This window comes from Podarcis vaucheri (assembly GCF_965113315.1).
Source record: "Podarcis vaucheri genome assembly, chromosome: 3".
Classification (NCBI taxonomy): Eukaryota; Metazoa; Chordata; class Lepidosauria; order Squamata; family Lacertidae; genus Podarcis; species Podarcis vaucheri.
In genome coordinates, this window is record NC_138761.1 from 123700798 (window position 1) to 123718544 (window position 17747).

Consider the following 17747-nt stretch of genomic DNA (forward strand, 5'->3'; position numbering starts at 1 on the left):
ACAAACAAAGAAAGAAAGACTAAGAGGTGGTGGCCTTGGGGGGGGGAGAGAGACAAAATTCAAAGTTTTCTAGTGGATGTGGCTGGGTTTTCTTAAGAGAGAAGAGAGATTCAAAGCGGACATTTTTTCTATTTCCTGGTGATCACATGGTGACTTACATTGACTCCAATTTAAAATTTGCTCCCTCTTCCCTCCCAGAGCAGTAGCTAGGCAGAGAAGGTTTTGAGTTTTTCATCTTTTGGAGATGTAAATTTTGATTTTGAATTTGACACATTTCCCCCATTTTTATTTTTGATATAACCAGTCAGAATTCTGTTGATGAGGGAAGCCTTAAGCTACCCAGACTCTCAGAGAAAGTTCATCATAGTGGTATCTTGGTTTAAGAACGGCTTAGTTTATGAACAACTTGGATTAAGAACACTGCAAACCCAGAAGTAGGTGTTTTGGTTTGTGAGCTTTGCCTTGGAAGCAGGACATTTTCCGCTTCCTGTTGAGTGTGCTCCATTTGTAAATTGAGACCCCCGCTGCTATGGGAAAGCACGCCTTGGTTTAAGAATGCTTTGGTTTAAGAACGGACTTCTGGAATGGATTAAGTTCATAAACCAAGGTACCACTGTACTATTTAGGAGTCCAAATACAGAGAAAAGATGGTTGTTTTATTCTAAGCCGGAAGCAGAAAGTCACTGAACTAATTGACAGCATGGAGATGCCAGAAGCAAAGCCAGTTGATGCATCTATTATTGCAGAGTTTTTAAAGAACCAGGAGGAAACAAAGGCATTGCCTGACATCAACAAATACAGTTCAGAATCCGAATACATTGGAGCCACAGACGTTAACATACCCAACTTCCTCAACCATTCCTCATAAGGCTTGGTTTCCAGACCCTTTATCGTCTTGGTCACAATTCACTGCACATCCACCTGGGAATATGATGCTTCAAGATCTTTGAAGGTATATGTTTAAATGGCAATACATGAAACCAGCTTTGTTGGTTGATCTCTATGCCCCAAGTGTCATAAGAATTCAGGGCCAGGTTTTAAGTAAGAGATGCTCCAATGCTAGTTTCACGGGATTCGGCAGTATGGCAGGTAAAGGGGAACACTTCAGGTTTGTGACAAAGCATGGACCAATTCCACCAGTAGGCTACTCAACCCAAATACCCTTGTTGAACAGGGGTGTTTAAAAAAGGCTTGCATTGCAAAATCAGGTAGGATAAGCATGTTAGAATTCCTGCTCCGTGATTGCAGTCATGGGATTGTTGTCTTTCACATGACAGTGTATGTTTTGACTCCACAAAGAGGGAAGTGACGGAGATAGGATGTTTTTGTTACTGTGTTCTGTGAAGTGGGACTATTGTCCTTTGCTCTTTCTCTTTGCTGTCTGATGCTAGAGAGAGAGGGAGCCATGTTGCAGTGCTCCGTGTGTAAATAAAGTAGATTAGCCAAAATGCTGAGTTGCTGAGGTCTGTTACGCAAGCTGTGAAGACTCTGTGGATCCCTAAGTGTGCCAATGTCTGTTGGCATCAGTCACTGTAATGTTCAGGCGGAAGAAAGCTTTTGAAGCTCCCGAACGAACGACCAGGAGGGAAAGAATATGCCAGTCAGGCATGTGACTCTACCAGGGTCCTACTCGAGTGTAGGACGAGCTCCTGACAAAGCAATCCAGGAGCTTGTGAGTCTTAGAAACGTGGCAGAGCGCAGAGTTGGTAGGGCATGGGAGGTGCTACAAGCCCAACAGCAGGAGTAAAGTCCAGGTCTTCTTGAGATGTTCCAGGGGGTGGCTGGAAGGTGAATCTCTGCAGCAGAGTTGTGAAGAAGAGGAAGAGCTCCATTTTGGCAAGAGTCTCACCTACACATGCTCTCCGACCTGTAAGGAAGCACAGGCAGAAGAGAAACCAGGTTTATCAGTTGCTTAAAAACATCCCAAATACAGTGGTACCTCGGTTTAAGAACAACCCTGTTTACGAACGATTTGGAAGTAGTGCCCCGGTTTGCAAATGTTACCTCAGCCTAAGAACGGAATCTGAGCAGTGGAAGGGCACCAGCGGCAGGAGGCCTCATTAGTGAAAGTGCACCTCGGTTTAAGAACGGTTTCGGTTTAAGAATGGACTTCTGAAATGGATTAAGTTCATAAACTGAGGTACCACTGTAGTTTAAAGCAGATTAAATTGCAGTAATAAAATAACAGCTAATGGTATCCATCTTAAAAGAATTATGAACGCCCAATATGAGCCATCCTGCAATGCTGAAAAGTGGGGGGAAGGGGAATCTTTTTCACCCTGAGGGCCACATTCCCTGGTGAGCAACATTGCAGGGGCCACACCCCAATGGTGGCCAGATCTGGTGGCAGAAATGGCCACAGCAACTGATGTGATCCTTACCTTTGCACAGTATTCTACATTCCAGGCATGTAAAAATCCCATTGACTAAGCACACACTATGCAGATACGCACAAAAGTAAAAAAAAAAAAAAAGTTACCCGCAGAGAAAGGCATGAAAGCATCTCTCTTTATGAATTTTCCATCAGAATTAAGAAAATGCTCAGGATAGAATTTATGTGGTTTCTCCCATTGAGATTCATCATGTAGCACAGAAGACAGCAACGGTATGATATGAGTCCCCTGCAAAAGCAAAGTGAGAGTTATTTTAAAATAAAGCATATGCCTCTAGTCCAATAAATATTGAGTGCTGTAGAAATGAGATTTGAATTCATATGAGAAATGTCTATAGTTTGAAAAACTTTAACATATAAATCAGGATCTTCCACCAGAAATGGTTTCTTTTCCAACCTTGTGCTGCTTTCCACTGAGATCTGTTTAATGGGTTGAAGCTGATGCCTGACACCTTTTGAAGGATAGATTGCATGCTTACAGTGTAATCCTATACAAGTCTGCACAGATGTCACACACACTGAAGTCCAAGGGGCTTACTCCCAGGAAAGCCTTAAAATATATTGTAACTAGTGGGCAGCAGTTCAGTGAAATGGATCACCTTTGGAATGAAGTAGCCATTGAGGGTAACATCTGTAGTCGTGGCATGTGGCAGGTTGGTTGGGACAATATCAGCAAATCTCTGGATCTCATGGACCACAGCATCTGTATAAGGCATTTTTGTTCGGTGTTCAATCCTTGGCTGAGAAGATCCAACAACCTTTGCAATTTCTTCTTGGACCTTTACTGGGGGAAATTAAAAGAAAAGCATTAATTTTTCTGCCAGGATTAATTCCTTGACCTTGATCTCTTAAGATATTAGTACTTGAAGCATAAAACTGCCATAAACTGGTTCTCCAATTCCCTAGGCTTGCAAATTTAATCTCTAGGCCAAGGTATTTTAAAACGGGACAAACAAACATTTTAGCCAATAACCTGATATACTGATGGAGAGAAATTCATCCAGGATGATTATTGAAATATCACTGCTGGGAATATCTTGAGGTGGTATCTTTTACATATAAAGGCAAGACAAATTTTGGAGAAAATATGGGGAAAAGTTAGTTGGAGAAAGAGTATTTGGACAGAAAGCTGGACAGGAAGAGAAAGATTCAACAGAGGTGGAGGTGAAAGAGAAATAAATATGGAACAAGATGGCTTCAAAATTCTAACTATTCTAAAAAAATTCTAAAATTCTAACTTGGAATGTAAATAGGCTAAATAATAAGACTAAAGGGGATAAAATTGAACATGTTGTAAAGAAGTTAAACTTGGATAAATAAAACTTAAATAAAAGGTTGAGAAAGAACTTTGTACCTTCTGATATAACAAAAAAGAGAGGAGTTGTAATGTGTATAAAACCAGATTTGGACCCAAAACAATTATTCAAAGATGAACAAGGAAGAATATTGATAATGGGAAAATACACCAGATTTTCATTAGGGGCTAGAAGAAATATTATTTGAACATTTGAATGAAAATGTGATTTTGATGGGTGATATGAATGGTGTAGCCTCCCTAGATTGGGACAGGAGTATAAGTATAAGAAAAAATGAAACAAAAGAAGGCAAGCTACTGAATGCCTTTTTTAGGATGACTGACAATTTAAGTTTAATTGACATTTGGAGAGAAAAACACCCACAGTACATTTTATTCGACTGCGAATTATTCTGCAAGCTGGAAAAAACCTGTATTGACTTCTAAAGATTTTTATACTAAGGTAAAGAGGGCAGAAATCAAGAACATCACGAGACTACAACTCTATAACAGTGGAATTAAGAACAGGGTCAAGTTTCCCGATGAGATGGAGACTAAATGGGGGCCACTAGGGGGCGCATTGGAAGATGGCTGACAATACCATCTCTCCGACCCACACGGGGTAATTAAGAGGCTGTTATGGGAGTAGGCAGCCTCCCTTGTTGCCCCAAGGAAATGGGGAAGGCTGCCCTTGCCTGCTGTGCCCATAAATCACCCCCTAATTTGAAAGAAGGGGGTGAGGGCCCTAGGCAGAATGCCCCCGTGTTGCCCATGTTAAGGTTTTTGGGTCTCATGTGAAGACTGAAGCTCCAGGTGGAGTAAATAATGCTAGAGGCACTTTTGTGGGTTATGAAAAGGGTCTCTACAGAGTAATTTTGTCTGAATCTGGTCAGGTGATTCTCATAAAATTTCTAGAGCGCGCTCCTGAACAGGAGAGAGTAATTGTTCACACATTTCCCACTGAGGACAATTCAGATGATGATGATGATTTTACTGATTACAGTGGTACTGAGAGTAACAGTGATAGCTCAAAGAGCTCAGTTGACACAGTCATTGAGAGGAAATCTCACACAATGGATAGACCTTCACAGGTGAATGATGAACCACTGTTTACTATTGGAACTGGTTCTTCAAAGAGTCCTGAGACTGAACCAGTGAGCAGAGAGGATCAGCACCTCATACGCAAGTCCGAGAGAGTTACAAAGGGTGTACCACCCAAGAGGTATTCCAAAGAGTTTGCTAACTCAGCTGTAGCATGTGTTACTATTGTTGACAACTCAAGACAGGTTAAAGGTGTGTCTAAGTCAGAGACAAAGACACAACAGGGAGTTGCTAAGCGTAACACTACATTCCCTAGCCAAGGTAATGCAGATGCACTCATTCCTTGGAAGTCAGACAACCAGAGAGGTACACTGGGGAAACCTTTGGTGGGTAGTTCCAAGGGTGCAACTGAAACAACAGGGGAGTGTTATATGTATAACAACTGTTTGTTTTCTTCTCTGGATCAAGCTGGGTGCCTGGAGAGTTGCCAGTTTCTCCTAATAAAGGCTTGATTTCCAACATCATGGGTGCCAAGCCAATGAAAAGCACTCACTCTGAATTTCAGGATATTTCATCATTAGTAACAGTCCCCAGCGCAGTGTGGTAGAAGTTGTCTCCGTGCCAGCACCAAATAAGTCGGCCACAACAGTTTTTAAGTTTTCGTTGTGGAAATATGCATTCGTCTTGTTCTTGTTCTTCTCCTCCTCCTGGATTGCAAAGAGTATGAACTGGTTAAAACGAATGGAGTGAGAAAATTCCAAGTGCAAAGATAAAGATGAAAACCTGACAGGACCCATCATTGCACATCAACACAATCGCTAAGTAGTGAGAGATTCCAGGTCTTCCAGACTATACCATCATGATAATATAGGGTTTATTTGCACATGTATACAACCCGAGCCTAAGATGGAGGGACTCATCATCAACACTCCAAAACATCTAGTTTCTCCATAGACACAGCTGTTGTTCTCCATCTACCAGCTAAGAGAGGAGGTTGGGGAGGCTTGGCAATCCAGCTCCTTCTTCTCTGATGCAAATCGTGGTGCTTAACTGCTCAGCCAGTGCTTGACCTGCAAGAGAATTATATGACTGCATACATGGAAGGCAGCATTTCTGGCGAACACTTGTGGAGATCTGAAATCAAAGTTAACATAAAGTGTTGTTTTCTGCTGACATATATGGTTCTCAGTTGAACATCTTTAATGTATTTACTCATAGTCTAAAATGGAAAAATAACACTGAAATACCACATATTCATCTGGAAATGTTTCATTAAATTGTGATAGACTCCATATTTTGGAGATTGCAACTCAATTCTGCCACACTTTCCAACAGGAAGAGTAACACCAATAGTTCTTAACCCGAGGTACTATTTCTGGGTTAGCAGAGTCTGTAACCTGAGCGTCTGAAACCTGAAGCGTCTGTAACCCAAGGTACCACTGTATAGTTAAAGCTATCAGCATTGGTGATGTATGGAAGTGAGAGCTGGACCATGAAGAAGGCTGATGGCCGAAGAATTGATGCTTTTGAATTATGGTGATGGAGGAGACTCTTGAGAGTCCCATGGAGTTCAAGAAGATCAAACCTATTCATTCTTAAGGAAATCAGCCCTGAGTGCTCACTAGAAGGACAGATAGTGAAGTTGAGGTTCCAATACTTTGGCTGCATCATGAGAAGACTCCATGGAAAAGGCCCTGATGTTGGGAAGGATTGAGGGCACAAGGAGAAGGGGACGGCAGAGGATGAGATGGTTGGACAGTGTTCTCGAAGCTACGAACATGAGTTTGACCAAACTGCGGGAGGCAGTGGAAGACAGGAGTGCCTGGCGTGCTCTGGTCCATGCGGTCACAGAGAGTTGGACATGACTAAATGACTAACCAACAACAACAACAACAATTGCAGTGCATGGGCCAAAGTTTTTTCCTTGTGCCGAGATGCCTCTCCACCCACAAAGTTTCCTATCTCCTCAGGTGTGAAGAACACCTTCTTCTGAGCACACGAGGCATTTTCTCATCCCCCTTGTATCAAAAGGAAGTCTGGCAACCATTACCTCTCATCACTGCATAATTATCTCTCTTTGCAGAAGCATCAGCAGCCAATGGTTTGTCTGCCATGATTCCACCCCTGGAAATTCATGCACCCCAATTGTCATGTTTTCTTGATCAGGGATTTTTTTCCAGAAATGCTGGTGAGCATGCAACCTTTGACCCTGCAGAGGCAACTTCTGTAACACATTAACAATGGCTGACTATTGGGCTTCCGGAGGCGGCGCGAAACGGCAATGGCGGTCCTCTTCAGCTGCTGAAGAGGGGCTCCGCAGAAAAGGATCGCGCGCTACGGCACAGCGACGATCCACGAAGATAAACCACGAGCAGAGTGAGCTCGTGGCCGTGGGACCCGGCGGGCACCTGAAGCGACCCCCAAAACGAAGAAGGGACCCCGTAAGGGGTTCCGGAAGCGCGGAGGGGAAGCGGTGCTGTGGGTTCATCGCTCTTTCTGCTGGAGTGAAGCCGCGCGGCTGCTGCCGATGAGCGCCGACCTTTCTTCCTTTGAATTGGACTCCAAATCATCTACTCGTGAGTAAGGATTACTCTTTCTTTGGATTACAAATTTTTGAATTCGGCTGAAAGCGAGAGACGAAAAAAAGGAAGTCCGTCTCTCCGCATTGCTTAAAGATCAAAGACAAAGAACTGACAGCGGGAAGCGCTTTAAAGGGATTTAAAACTGAAACCATCGTGCGTAAACGGAACTGTTAACCAAAAGGCAAGTCTTTCATCTTTTAATTTCCATGGTATTGAATAAACTGGGAACTCTCTCCTCCTTAGTGGATTATAAATTTTGAGGCACCTAGTATCGGGCTGGCAGAGCGAAGGGAATCTATGGCTGCGGAAACTGTATCTAAAGTGGAACTTGATACTTTGGGCGCTCTGGAGGATAATTTTTAAAAAACTGTAGCAGGCACCTTGTGGATTTTGTGACGATTTGTGGATACTCTGTAATCTCTAGAGAAGTGGGTAAAGACTTATTTCTCCCTTTCCCTTTCTCAAAAAAAGATTTGTTTAAACTTTGTGGAACTGCAGGGACTTTAAATGGCGGACAAGCTTCTTCTTTCCCTTACTGAACTACAATAATACTCCCTCTAGTGGAGTTTTGGATTTACAATTGCCTGGGAACAAACTTTATTTTGTCTCTCTGTGGTTTTTATTGGCAACTGTGGGACTGCCTTTCCTATGGGAAGATTGACAATCTGACCTTGAGCCAGAGACAGGTGTGGAATGAGTGGTCCGCCGAAAACAAGGGCTGCAACAAAAGCGAAAGCAGGGAAAGGACAACTTTTGCAAACAACCTTGACAACCCAAGCACGCAGATCATCCGTCCCTGCTGTATTAGACGTAGCTGCTCAGACTGCATCAGAGGGTATGGCTGCAGGAGGAGCTGAGTCCACTTTATTGAAACAGATGATGGACCAATTTGCAATTCTAAATAAGAAAGTGGACGAACAGACGGCTAAAATTGACTTAGCCACATCCTCCATCACCAAACTTACTGAACAAGTGACACAACATTCACAAGCAATTGGAGATCTTAAAGACACTGTATCAGAAAATCGGAAACTGGCTGAGGCCGCAAATTTGAAAGCTGAACAAGCAAATAAAGAAATTCAGGAAATAAAGGGAGAAGTAAGGCCACTACATAAACATATCAGTGACCAGCAGGCGTACCTGTCTTTGATCGAATTGAGAAACCGGGAAAATAATTTGAGAATCCGCTCTATCCCAGAATCAGAGAAAGAAGATTTGACCGGTTATTTGACAGAGGAGTTTTCTAAATTCTGGGACATAAAAGTTGATCAGGACTTTAAAATATCAACTGCATTTAGATTGGGAAGAGCAACAAGGAAGGACAGACCCAGGGATTGCTTGATTATTTTGAGATCAAAACAGGAGAGAGACAAGATATTAGACCTTCATTTTAAGAAACCACTTGAGTTCCAAGACAGGAAAGTGGAAATTTACAAGGATATCCCAAAACAACTTTTGGACCTCAGAGCTGTATACACGGACCTAGCAAGATTACTGAGAGGCAACGGGATACCTTATAGGTGGGAGTTTCCCCAAGGGTTATCATTTACATATAAGGGAAAGAAAACTAAAATCAAAACGCAAGAAGATTCCCAGAAGTTCCTGCACGACCACGGAGAGGACCTACAGAAGGGGACAACGATCCCTTGGCCACCACCATCGCTTGGAGTAGATTCATCATTGTTGCCCTCGGGCTCGAAAGAAAAGGAGGACACCCCATAAAGAGCAACAACAGATCGATCCAGGATGTCTCTGCAGTTGTACAGTTGGAATATTAATGGCGCAAATTCCCCGGAGAAAAGAAGAAAGATCTTTCATATCTTGAAAAAAGAACATCTGGATATAATTTGTCTTCAGGAAACACATGTGACAAGACTCCAAAGGAAAGTATTAATAAATAAAAGATTGGGCCAAGAATTTATTTCATCGGACAGAGTTAAGAAAAGAGGCGTAGTGATCTATGCAAAGGAGAATTTGTCACCAAAATTTTTGTTTAAAGATGAATATGGACGAATTTTGGCAATTGAAATACAAACTCAGGGTGAAAAAGTTTTGATATTAGGAATTTATGCACCAAATGAGGGGAAATCGGAATTTTATAAGAAACTGCATGAGACACTGCTGGACTATTTGGATTATAGTAACATCATTATGATGGGAGATATGAATGGAGTGGTCTCTACTTTAATGGACAAGTCGCAGAATCAAAATTTGACTAAAGACGGCAGACTACCTAAAACCTTTTTTGAACTGACTGACAATATGGATTTGATTGATACTTGGAGGACAAGGAACCCCCTTGGTAAAGAGGGAACGTTCTTCTCTGAGGCCCACCTATCTTGGACAAGAATCGACCAGATCTGGGTAACTAGAGGGCTGGCACCTAAGACTGTAAAAGTGGAAATCTGCCCAAAAACCTGCTCCGACCATAACGCTCTGAAATTGGAATTAAGACTTACTCCAGCCGGTTCCTTCAGATGGAAAATGAATGACAACCTGTTAAGAGATCAAGAGATTGTAAAGAAGGCCCAAAAAGCTTTAAAAGACTATTTTGAAATAAATTTGAACACCTCAGTGGAAAAGAGAACAATCTGGGATGCAAGCAAAGCTGTAATGAGAGGGTTTCTGATACAACAGAACACAATCAAGAAAAAGCTCTGGAATGGAAAAAAGGATAAGATATTAGAGAAGATAAGAGATGGCGAGAAAAAATTGAGATCTAACCTGAAATCAAAAGAGATTCTGAGAGAAATTAAATTCCATCAAGCACAATATATGAAATTGATAAACCAAGAAGTGGAATGGAAAATTAAACAAATGAAACAAAGATCCTTTGAATCGGCGAATAAATGTGGGAAACTGCTAGCATGGCAGTTGAAGAAAAGACAAAAATTGAACTATGTCACCAATCTAGAGGTTGAAGGGAAAAATATCCAGAAACCAGGTGAAATTAGAAAGTGCTTCCAGAAATATTTTAAAAAACTGTACATGCAAGGACCCGAGGAAGTGTTCGAGATGGACCAATTTTTGAAAACCAATGGCCTAACAGAACTTTCTCAGGAAAAGAGATCAATCTTGAATTATAGAATAACACAACAGGAAATTGAGGTTGCCATTCAGAATATGCAATTGGGCAAATCTCCAGGCTCTGACGGACTTACCTCCAAGTATTATAAGATACTAAAAGACTATTTGATACAACCTTTAATGGAGGTTTGCAACCAGATTATGGATGGAGGGAGAGCACCAGAAACGTGGAAAGAAGCTTTCATTACATTGATTCCTAAAGTGGAATCTGAAAAGACTCAACTAAAGAATTATCGTCCCATCTCACTCCTTAATGTGGATTACAAAATATTTGCAGACATTTTGGCAAATAGATTTAAAAAGGTTCTGAATGAAGTAATTCATAAGGACCAGGCAGGCTTTCTCCCAGGTAGACATTTGTACGATAATACCAGGAACATTATTGACGTCTTGGAACTTTTGCAAACTAACATTAACACTAAAGCAGTGTTAATTTTTATTGATGCGGAGAAGGCCTTTGATAATATTTCCTGGAGGTTTATGAAGAAAAATTTGGAAGGGATGGGAGTGGGACGGGGATTCGAAAATGGTTTAGAGGCAATATATTCAGAACAGAAAGCTAAGCTGATAGTGAACAATGTGGTGACAGAAGAGTTTCAAATTGAAAAAGGAACACGTCAAGGGTGTCCTCTCTCCCCCTTATTATTTATTTCGGTCCTGGAGGTGCTCCTGAATATGATTAGGAAGGACCGGCAGGTACAAGGTATACAGGTCGGAGAGAAACAATATAAACTGAAAGCTTTTGCAGATGATTTGGTTTTGACATTACAGGAGCCAGAATCTAGTACAAAAAGAGTTCTAGAATTGATTCAGGAGTTTGGTCGGGTGGCAGGATTTAAGTTGAACAAACAAAAAACCAAGGTATTGAGCAAAAACTTGACATCTTTGGAAATAGATGGGTTTCAGAGGGAAACAGAATTAAATGTGGTAAAAAAGGTGAAATACCTGGGGATTAACTTGTCTTCAAAAAACTTGAATTTGTTTAAAGATAATTACGAAAAATGTTGGACAGAGGTGAAAAAAGATCTAGAAATCTGGACAAGATTGAAACTTTCCTTGTTGGGCCGAATAGCAGCGATAAAAATGAATGTGTTGCCAAAGATGTTATTTTTGTTTCAAACCTTACAGATCGTGGACAGAGTGGAATGTTTTGGGAAGTGGCAGAAGGATATCTCGAAGTTTGTTTGGCAGGGCAAAAAGCCCCGAATAAAATTTAAAATATTAACTGACGCAAAAGAAAGAGGGGGGTTTGCCCTGCCAGACTTAAGGTTATATTATGAAGCTGCAGCCTTCTGCTGGATGAAAGATTGGCTTTTACTCAAGAACACTGATGTCCTAGATCTGGAAGGGTTTAATAATTCTTTAGGATGGCACGCCTATTTGTGGTATGACAAGGTAAAAACACATAAAATGTTCAAAAACCATATTGTCAGAAAAGCAATCTTTATAGTCTGGATAAAATATAAGGACTTGCTAGAAAGTAAGACCCCGAGGTGGCTTTCACCAGTGGAGGCCAAGGCGCGGAAAAGATTCAATATGGAGGCCGGATGGCCGACATATGGCGAAATAATAGAAAAAATTGGAGACAACTGGAGATTACAGAGTTTTGAAAAATTAAAAGACAAGGTGCAAGATTGGTTTCATTATGCCCAAATTCAAGAGGTATTTAAGACGGATAAAAAAAATACAGGTTTTCAGGTGGAAAAATCGAAACTAGAGACAGAATTGTTAGAACCTAGGACTAAGTTATTGTCTAGAATGTATAACTTGCTGCTCAAATGGAATACTCAGGAAGAGACAGTTAAATCGGCCATGATAAAGTGGGCTCAAGATATTGGGTACAACATCATGTTTGAAGACTGGGAAAGGTTATGGACCACCGGTATGAAATTTACGGCATGCAATGCCCTGAAAGAAAACATTATGAAAATGATATACAGGTGGTACATGACCCCAGTCAAACTAGCAAAGATATACCATTTGTCTGACAATAGATGTTGGAAGTGTAAAGAGGCCGAAGGGACATTCTTTCACCTGTGGTGGACATGCCCTAGGGTGAAGGCCTTCTGGGAAATGATCTATAATGAGCTAAAAAAGGTGTTTAAGTACACCTTTCCTAAGAAACCAGAGGCCTTCCTCTTGGGCATCGTCGGCCAAAAGGTGTCAAAGAAGGATAGAACGTTTTTTATGTACGCAACTACAGCAGCAAGGATTCTTATAGCAAAACACTGGAAGACTCAAGACTTGCCCACACTGGAAGAATGGCAAACACAGCTGATGGACTACATGGAATTGGCTGAGATGACTGCCAGGATCCGAGACTTGGGAGAAGAAGTAACGGAGGAGGAGTGGAAAAAATTTAAGGACTATTTGCAAAAGTTTTACAAATTATATGAATTATAAGATTTCGCACGACTGGGAAAAAACAGCTCCAGCAATGAGAGTGAAGGACAATGAAAATAAATAATGAATTAATGAAAGGAATAAATGTTTAAAGGGTGGAAAGATAAGTATATTGGCTGATCAAAGTAATATGACAATAAGTAATTTAAACTAAAAAGTAAGCTTTAAGGTAAAAGAAAGAAACGTATGAAACAAGGACATAATTTGTTGAAATTTTATTTGTTAAGAATGCAATGCAGGGGAGACGTGGGGAAGTTCGATAATGGACTGGAACAAGCTTGGAAATAACCAATTTCTTTTCTTTTTTTTCTTTTTTTTCCTTCTTTCTGTAAATGCATAAGTTTTCTGTATAACTTGTTGAATAATCTCTATCTGGAAAAAAACAATAAAATATTATTAAAAAAAAAAAACAATGGCTGACTATTGGGAAATGGTAGGAAGTATGCCAGGTTGGTCCCTTCTGAAGTGAGACTTCCTGACTACAACTTATGCATTCACTTGCGAATATGCCCTTAAAACATGAATTGAAAATGTCAACGTTTATTCTGGGCCAACTTAAAAGACTCTGTTACCTCTTGCTGTCGGATAAGAAATGAGTCAATAAAGCTCCTCTGGTCATTTTCATCCAGATCTCTGAGGTGTTTTATGAAGGTGGCATTTATGAAGGCAAACAGCTCGTCTCTGTTTTGAATGATAGTCTTACGAGCCCCCAGAAGAAAACCAAGAGCAGGAAATATGTTATACAGCTGAAAGGATAAAAATGTGAAAAAAGAAAGAGACATTAGGAAAGCTCAGTATAGTTCTCTCAACTGCGTCTCTCAAAGCATGGTTGCCTAAATACAATACAAAACTCTAGAGTGGGATTTGGAATGGGGTTAGGGCTACCTCAGGAAAGTGTAATTTATGTGCAACCCCGGGATAATAGGCTATGAAGGGTCTCCTCTGGAGGTTCACCTTCAGAGAGGGAGATCTGCCCTTGGAGGCCCCTTCTGAGCCATCATGGAACCAACTATCACTTGTTCTTCCTTGTCTTTGGAGTCCCGATGGCAGTGAGACAAGAAAGGGTGTGCGCAAAAGAGACTTTGTTACAGTTATGGGATGACTGTGCCATGTGAGTTTTCTAAATATTTTGAATCACCACCAAGTTTCTCAAGAGACCAATATTCTGTGTTTTGTGGTGAAACCTGAACAATATACAGTAAACATGTTTCCCTGCCCACTTTGCGTACACTGTTATTACAATCAACTGTTTGTTTTATTGGAAAAGAATAGATTACCAGGACTGAAAATTTTCCAATGAGCCGGACATTTTCATTGACCAACTTCAGAAGTCTTATGTATGTGGGATCTTCATAATCAAATCGCTTGCCTAGTAGTAGGGCCACTATAATATTGGCAACAGCTGCATTCATAATTGTGGTGGTCTCAAATGGGTTTCCTAGACATAAATATGACAGTTAAGCAAAAATATTCTGTTGAAATTCCTAGTATGGAAAGTGTATTGTTTTTAAGTCTGCTCTTAAGTTCCCACTGGCAGCTTACCTATGTGTAGACCTCCTTTATCAAAGAAACTGATCCTAAGTGCTGCTGGTTGTGGCCATATTTTGGATAAGAAATGCTAAAGAAGGCTTGGAGCTATTGGAATGTAATCTGCACATTACAGGAACAGACCAATTGCAGGGAACCCTGGGATTTGTGCTTCTGGAAGTTAGGAATATGTAACACAATAGTCTTGGCACCTTTAAACTATGGTAGTGTAGCTATGCACCAGAGGAAAACACCAACCCACCTTTGTAAGATTCAAATTTCTTTATCAGGACACTGCATTCCTCAACAATTCTATCCTCTATGGTCCTCTTTCCCATTCCATAGTCCCGCAATGTGCTTAAAGCAAACCGCCGCATCACTTTCCAGTTCTCACCATTAGAAAGAGATAAACCTGAAGAGACAGGAAGAAAGGTTTCATGTCTGCATGACAATTGCACAAAAATATCAATAAATTGTGTTCTGCATTTCTTCCATGGAACTGAGAATGGATCCCAGCTGTTCTCCCATTCAGACTCAGACTTCTGAGCTTTGACAAAGTAGCTGGCAGCTGTGCCATCAGAGCAAGACCTGAGAACACATTGAACAATATTTTCCATTACAAAGTGGAGGGTAGAGTAGAGGGTGGTTTGTACATGTCAGGAATGCCAGCAGAACTCAGCTTGTTATTTGTATTCCATGGGCAGACATTATGCCTCCTTCATTTTTCCTCTTTGTATAGGCTGGGCCAGAAAACGGTCAGTCAGTTTCCCCTTCGTGTGTGGCATTACTTTTCCATGTGACAATCATTCACAATTCAAATGTGACAACTATTACATACTCCTCCCCCAGCTCTACAATATGACTGTTGGGAAGAAAGCGGGAATGGGAAAGGTTTGCTTTAACTGGTCTCAATTTTTGTTTCTTCAACAGAGCCCCACTGAGCCACTGAAAGTCAAGACCAAAAAGGCTGGCCTGGTCCACTCTTTTTAACATTTTAGCTTGATCTGCAGAAATTGACAGGTGACACTTTTGTGACACATTCTCAGCCTAATGCCTCCAGATACTCTGTCAATGTCAAAGGCACTGAGGTTGGTTGAAAAATTCACAAGGATTTCCCTCACAGGAAACAATGGATGTTGTGGACTTGCTTTGCAAACACTCATCTTACAAACCATTTCTTGGGAATTGATTGTGTTCACCTGGCAGGACCTGTTTGTGTTTGCAAGCATTACCAGTTCCAATAGAAAGGGAGGTGCCTCACCAAAGCCTTGTGTAAGCTCTTGAAACATTGGAACAATGGGCCTGTCTGCAAATGCGTCCGCCTGATTAACCAGAGCCTCCTTTACTGTCTCATATCCTGTCAACACCACAGTTTTCTGGGGTCCCATTTGGATGCTGAAGACAGGGCCATACTGCTTTGACAACTGGAATTCAACAGAAGGAAAAGTGAGAAAGAGAGTTCTGGTATACCCAAAGAATATATTAATGTAAATCATCTCTGACAGAACCAAGACTGCATTAGCTTGCACATTTACCTAAGAGTCAAGGCTCTTTTATACATTCCACAGAATCTAGTAGCAAAGTTTGACTTTTAGACTAGTATCAGTTTTTCCCCAATCACTACTATTGGGCTAGTCACACTTCTCTGACGTCTCTCAGCCTCACTCACCTCACAGAGTGTTTGTTGTGGGGGAGGAGGGGAAAGGAGATTGTGAGCCTCTTTGAAACTCCTTAGGGTAGTTAAAATAAAGCGGGATATCAAATCCAAAATCCAAACTACTATAGAAGTTGGTAGAAACTGACCACCTGTCTCCTTCATCCTTGCCCATCCTGGCTCATAAAAGCTCTTTGGGGTGGTGAATGCTTCGCTCTGTTAAAGAGCCTTCCCAAACCAACTGAAAGTGCTGGTTATAAAACTGCTTATTAAAAAATAAATATTTCGACCCAGCCAATATGGCCAACTATCACTCAGTCTCAAATCTTCCATTCTTGGGCAAGGTGGTTGCTGAACAGCTCCAAGCATGCCTGGAGGATGTGGACCATTTGGATCCCTTCCAATTGGGATTCTGGCCTCATCATGGGACTGAAACTGCCGTGGTCGTGCTGATTAATACCTCCGGTAGGCTAGGGACAAAGGTGAAAGCTGTTTCCTAGTTCTGCTGGATCTCTAAGCAGCTTTTGATTCCATCGACCATAACATCCTTCTGGACCGTCTAGAAGGGCTGGGAGCTGTGGGCACTGTTAGACGGTGGTTTTGCTCCTTCCTCCTGGACTGTGTCCAGAAAGTGGTGTTTGGGGATAAGTGTACAGACCCCTGGGCTCTCACCAAAGGGTTCTGTCCTCTCCCCCATGCTTTTTAACATCTATATGAAGCCTCTGGGAGGGATCTTCAGGGGGTTTGGGCTGGGTGTTCATCAGTATGTGGATGATAACCTGCTCTACTTCTCTTTTAAATCTGTCCAGGGCAGCTATCTACCAGCTCCATCTGGTACGCAGGCTGAAAGAGGACGTTGGAATAGGCAAGGTTTGCACTGGCACTTTTGCATCCTTGAAAATGGAGGCAGAGTCAAACATGATTTGACACCAGACATCTTGTTCAAATTACCAGTTATAAATTGCAACTTGGTCCTATGACTATTTATTGGGAAAGATAAGAGAAGGTTCTGCAACACACAAAGGGGAGATGAGATTTATAGGCTTTCAAAGAACAAGTTTTAATATTTATTATTATTATTATTATTATTATTATTATTATTATTATTATTATTACCCCGCTCATCTGACTGGGCTTCCCCAGTACCCTTCAGCCTTGCCATGGGAAGAACCAAAAGCTTTACCTTTAACATGGTTCTGTGAGGCCTCTTGAGATCCATGATGTGGAGATTCCCAATGAGAGGTAAAGGCCTCGGTCCTGGTGGAAGATTTTGGGAGCTCTTGTCCCAGAAAGTGCCCAGTTTCAAAACAAAGTAAACCATAAGGATAAAGAGGAACAACGCTGGAATCGGCTCCGTCCAATCCATTTCGTTTCAGCAAGCAATTTGTTTTGCAATGGTTATAATGAAAGCTACAGTGCAGTTTGGTCAAGGGTAATGTCTTGCAACTGCAGTGAGCAGTATCTATATTATGCTAGATACTGTCTCTAGCAAATCATTAAACCATCCAGTAAAAAGTGTGCCGCATTGGCCCTCTGATTTTGTTTTCTTCTCCTCAACTATTCAAAGCTGTTCATTGGGTTATTTGCCTTTCAGCTTAATGTTTACTCAAGTGAGTGGTGCCCACTTCCTCAAACTATTGATTTCAGGAGCAAATTCAAACTCTCTTGAACCTGCTTGCAGACCTGTCACCCAGGTTATGTGTAAAATTAATCTGTTATAATGGGAGTGAAGGGCAGCATTGTGAAATCATTTGCAGATGAAATTAT

General features: G+C 41.4%; 1 protein-coding gene across 1 annotated transcript; it reads right to left on the reverse strand.

Moving 5' to 3' along the window:
* Positions 1–101: 101 nt before the first annotated feature.
* LOC309528770 (cytochrome P450 2K6-like) lies at positions 102–17420 on the reverse strand. Its single transcript, XM_082216408.1, has 9 exons — positions 17164–17420; positions 15588–15750; positions 14589–14738; positions 14077–14237; positions 13372–13545; positions 5281–5428; positions 2992–3176; positions 2480–2621; positions 102–1867 (listed from the first exon to the last, which is right to left on the reverse strand). Exons 1-9 carry the CDS (start codon positions 17344–17346, stop codon positions 1680–1682), a joined length of 1494 nt encoding a protein of 497 aa, XP_082072534.1. The 5' UTR covers positions 17347–17420; the 3' UTR covers positions 102–1679.
* Positions 17421–17747: the final 327 nt, after the last annotated feature.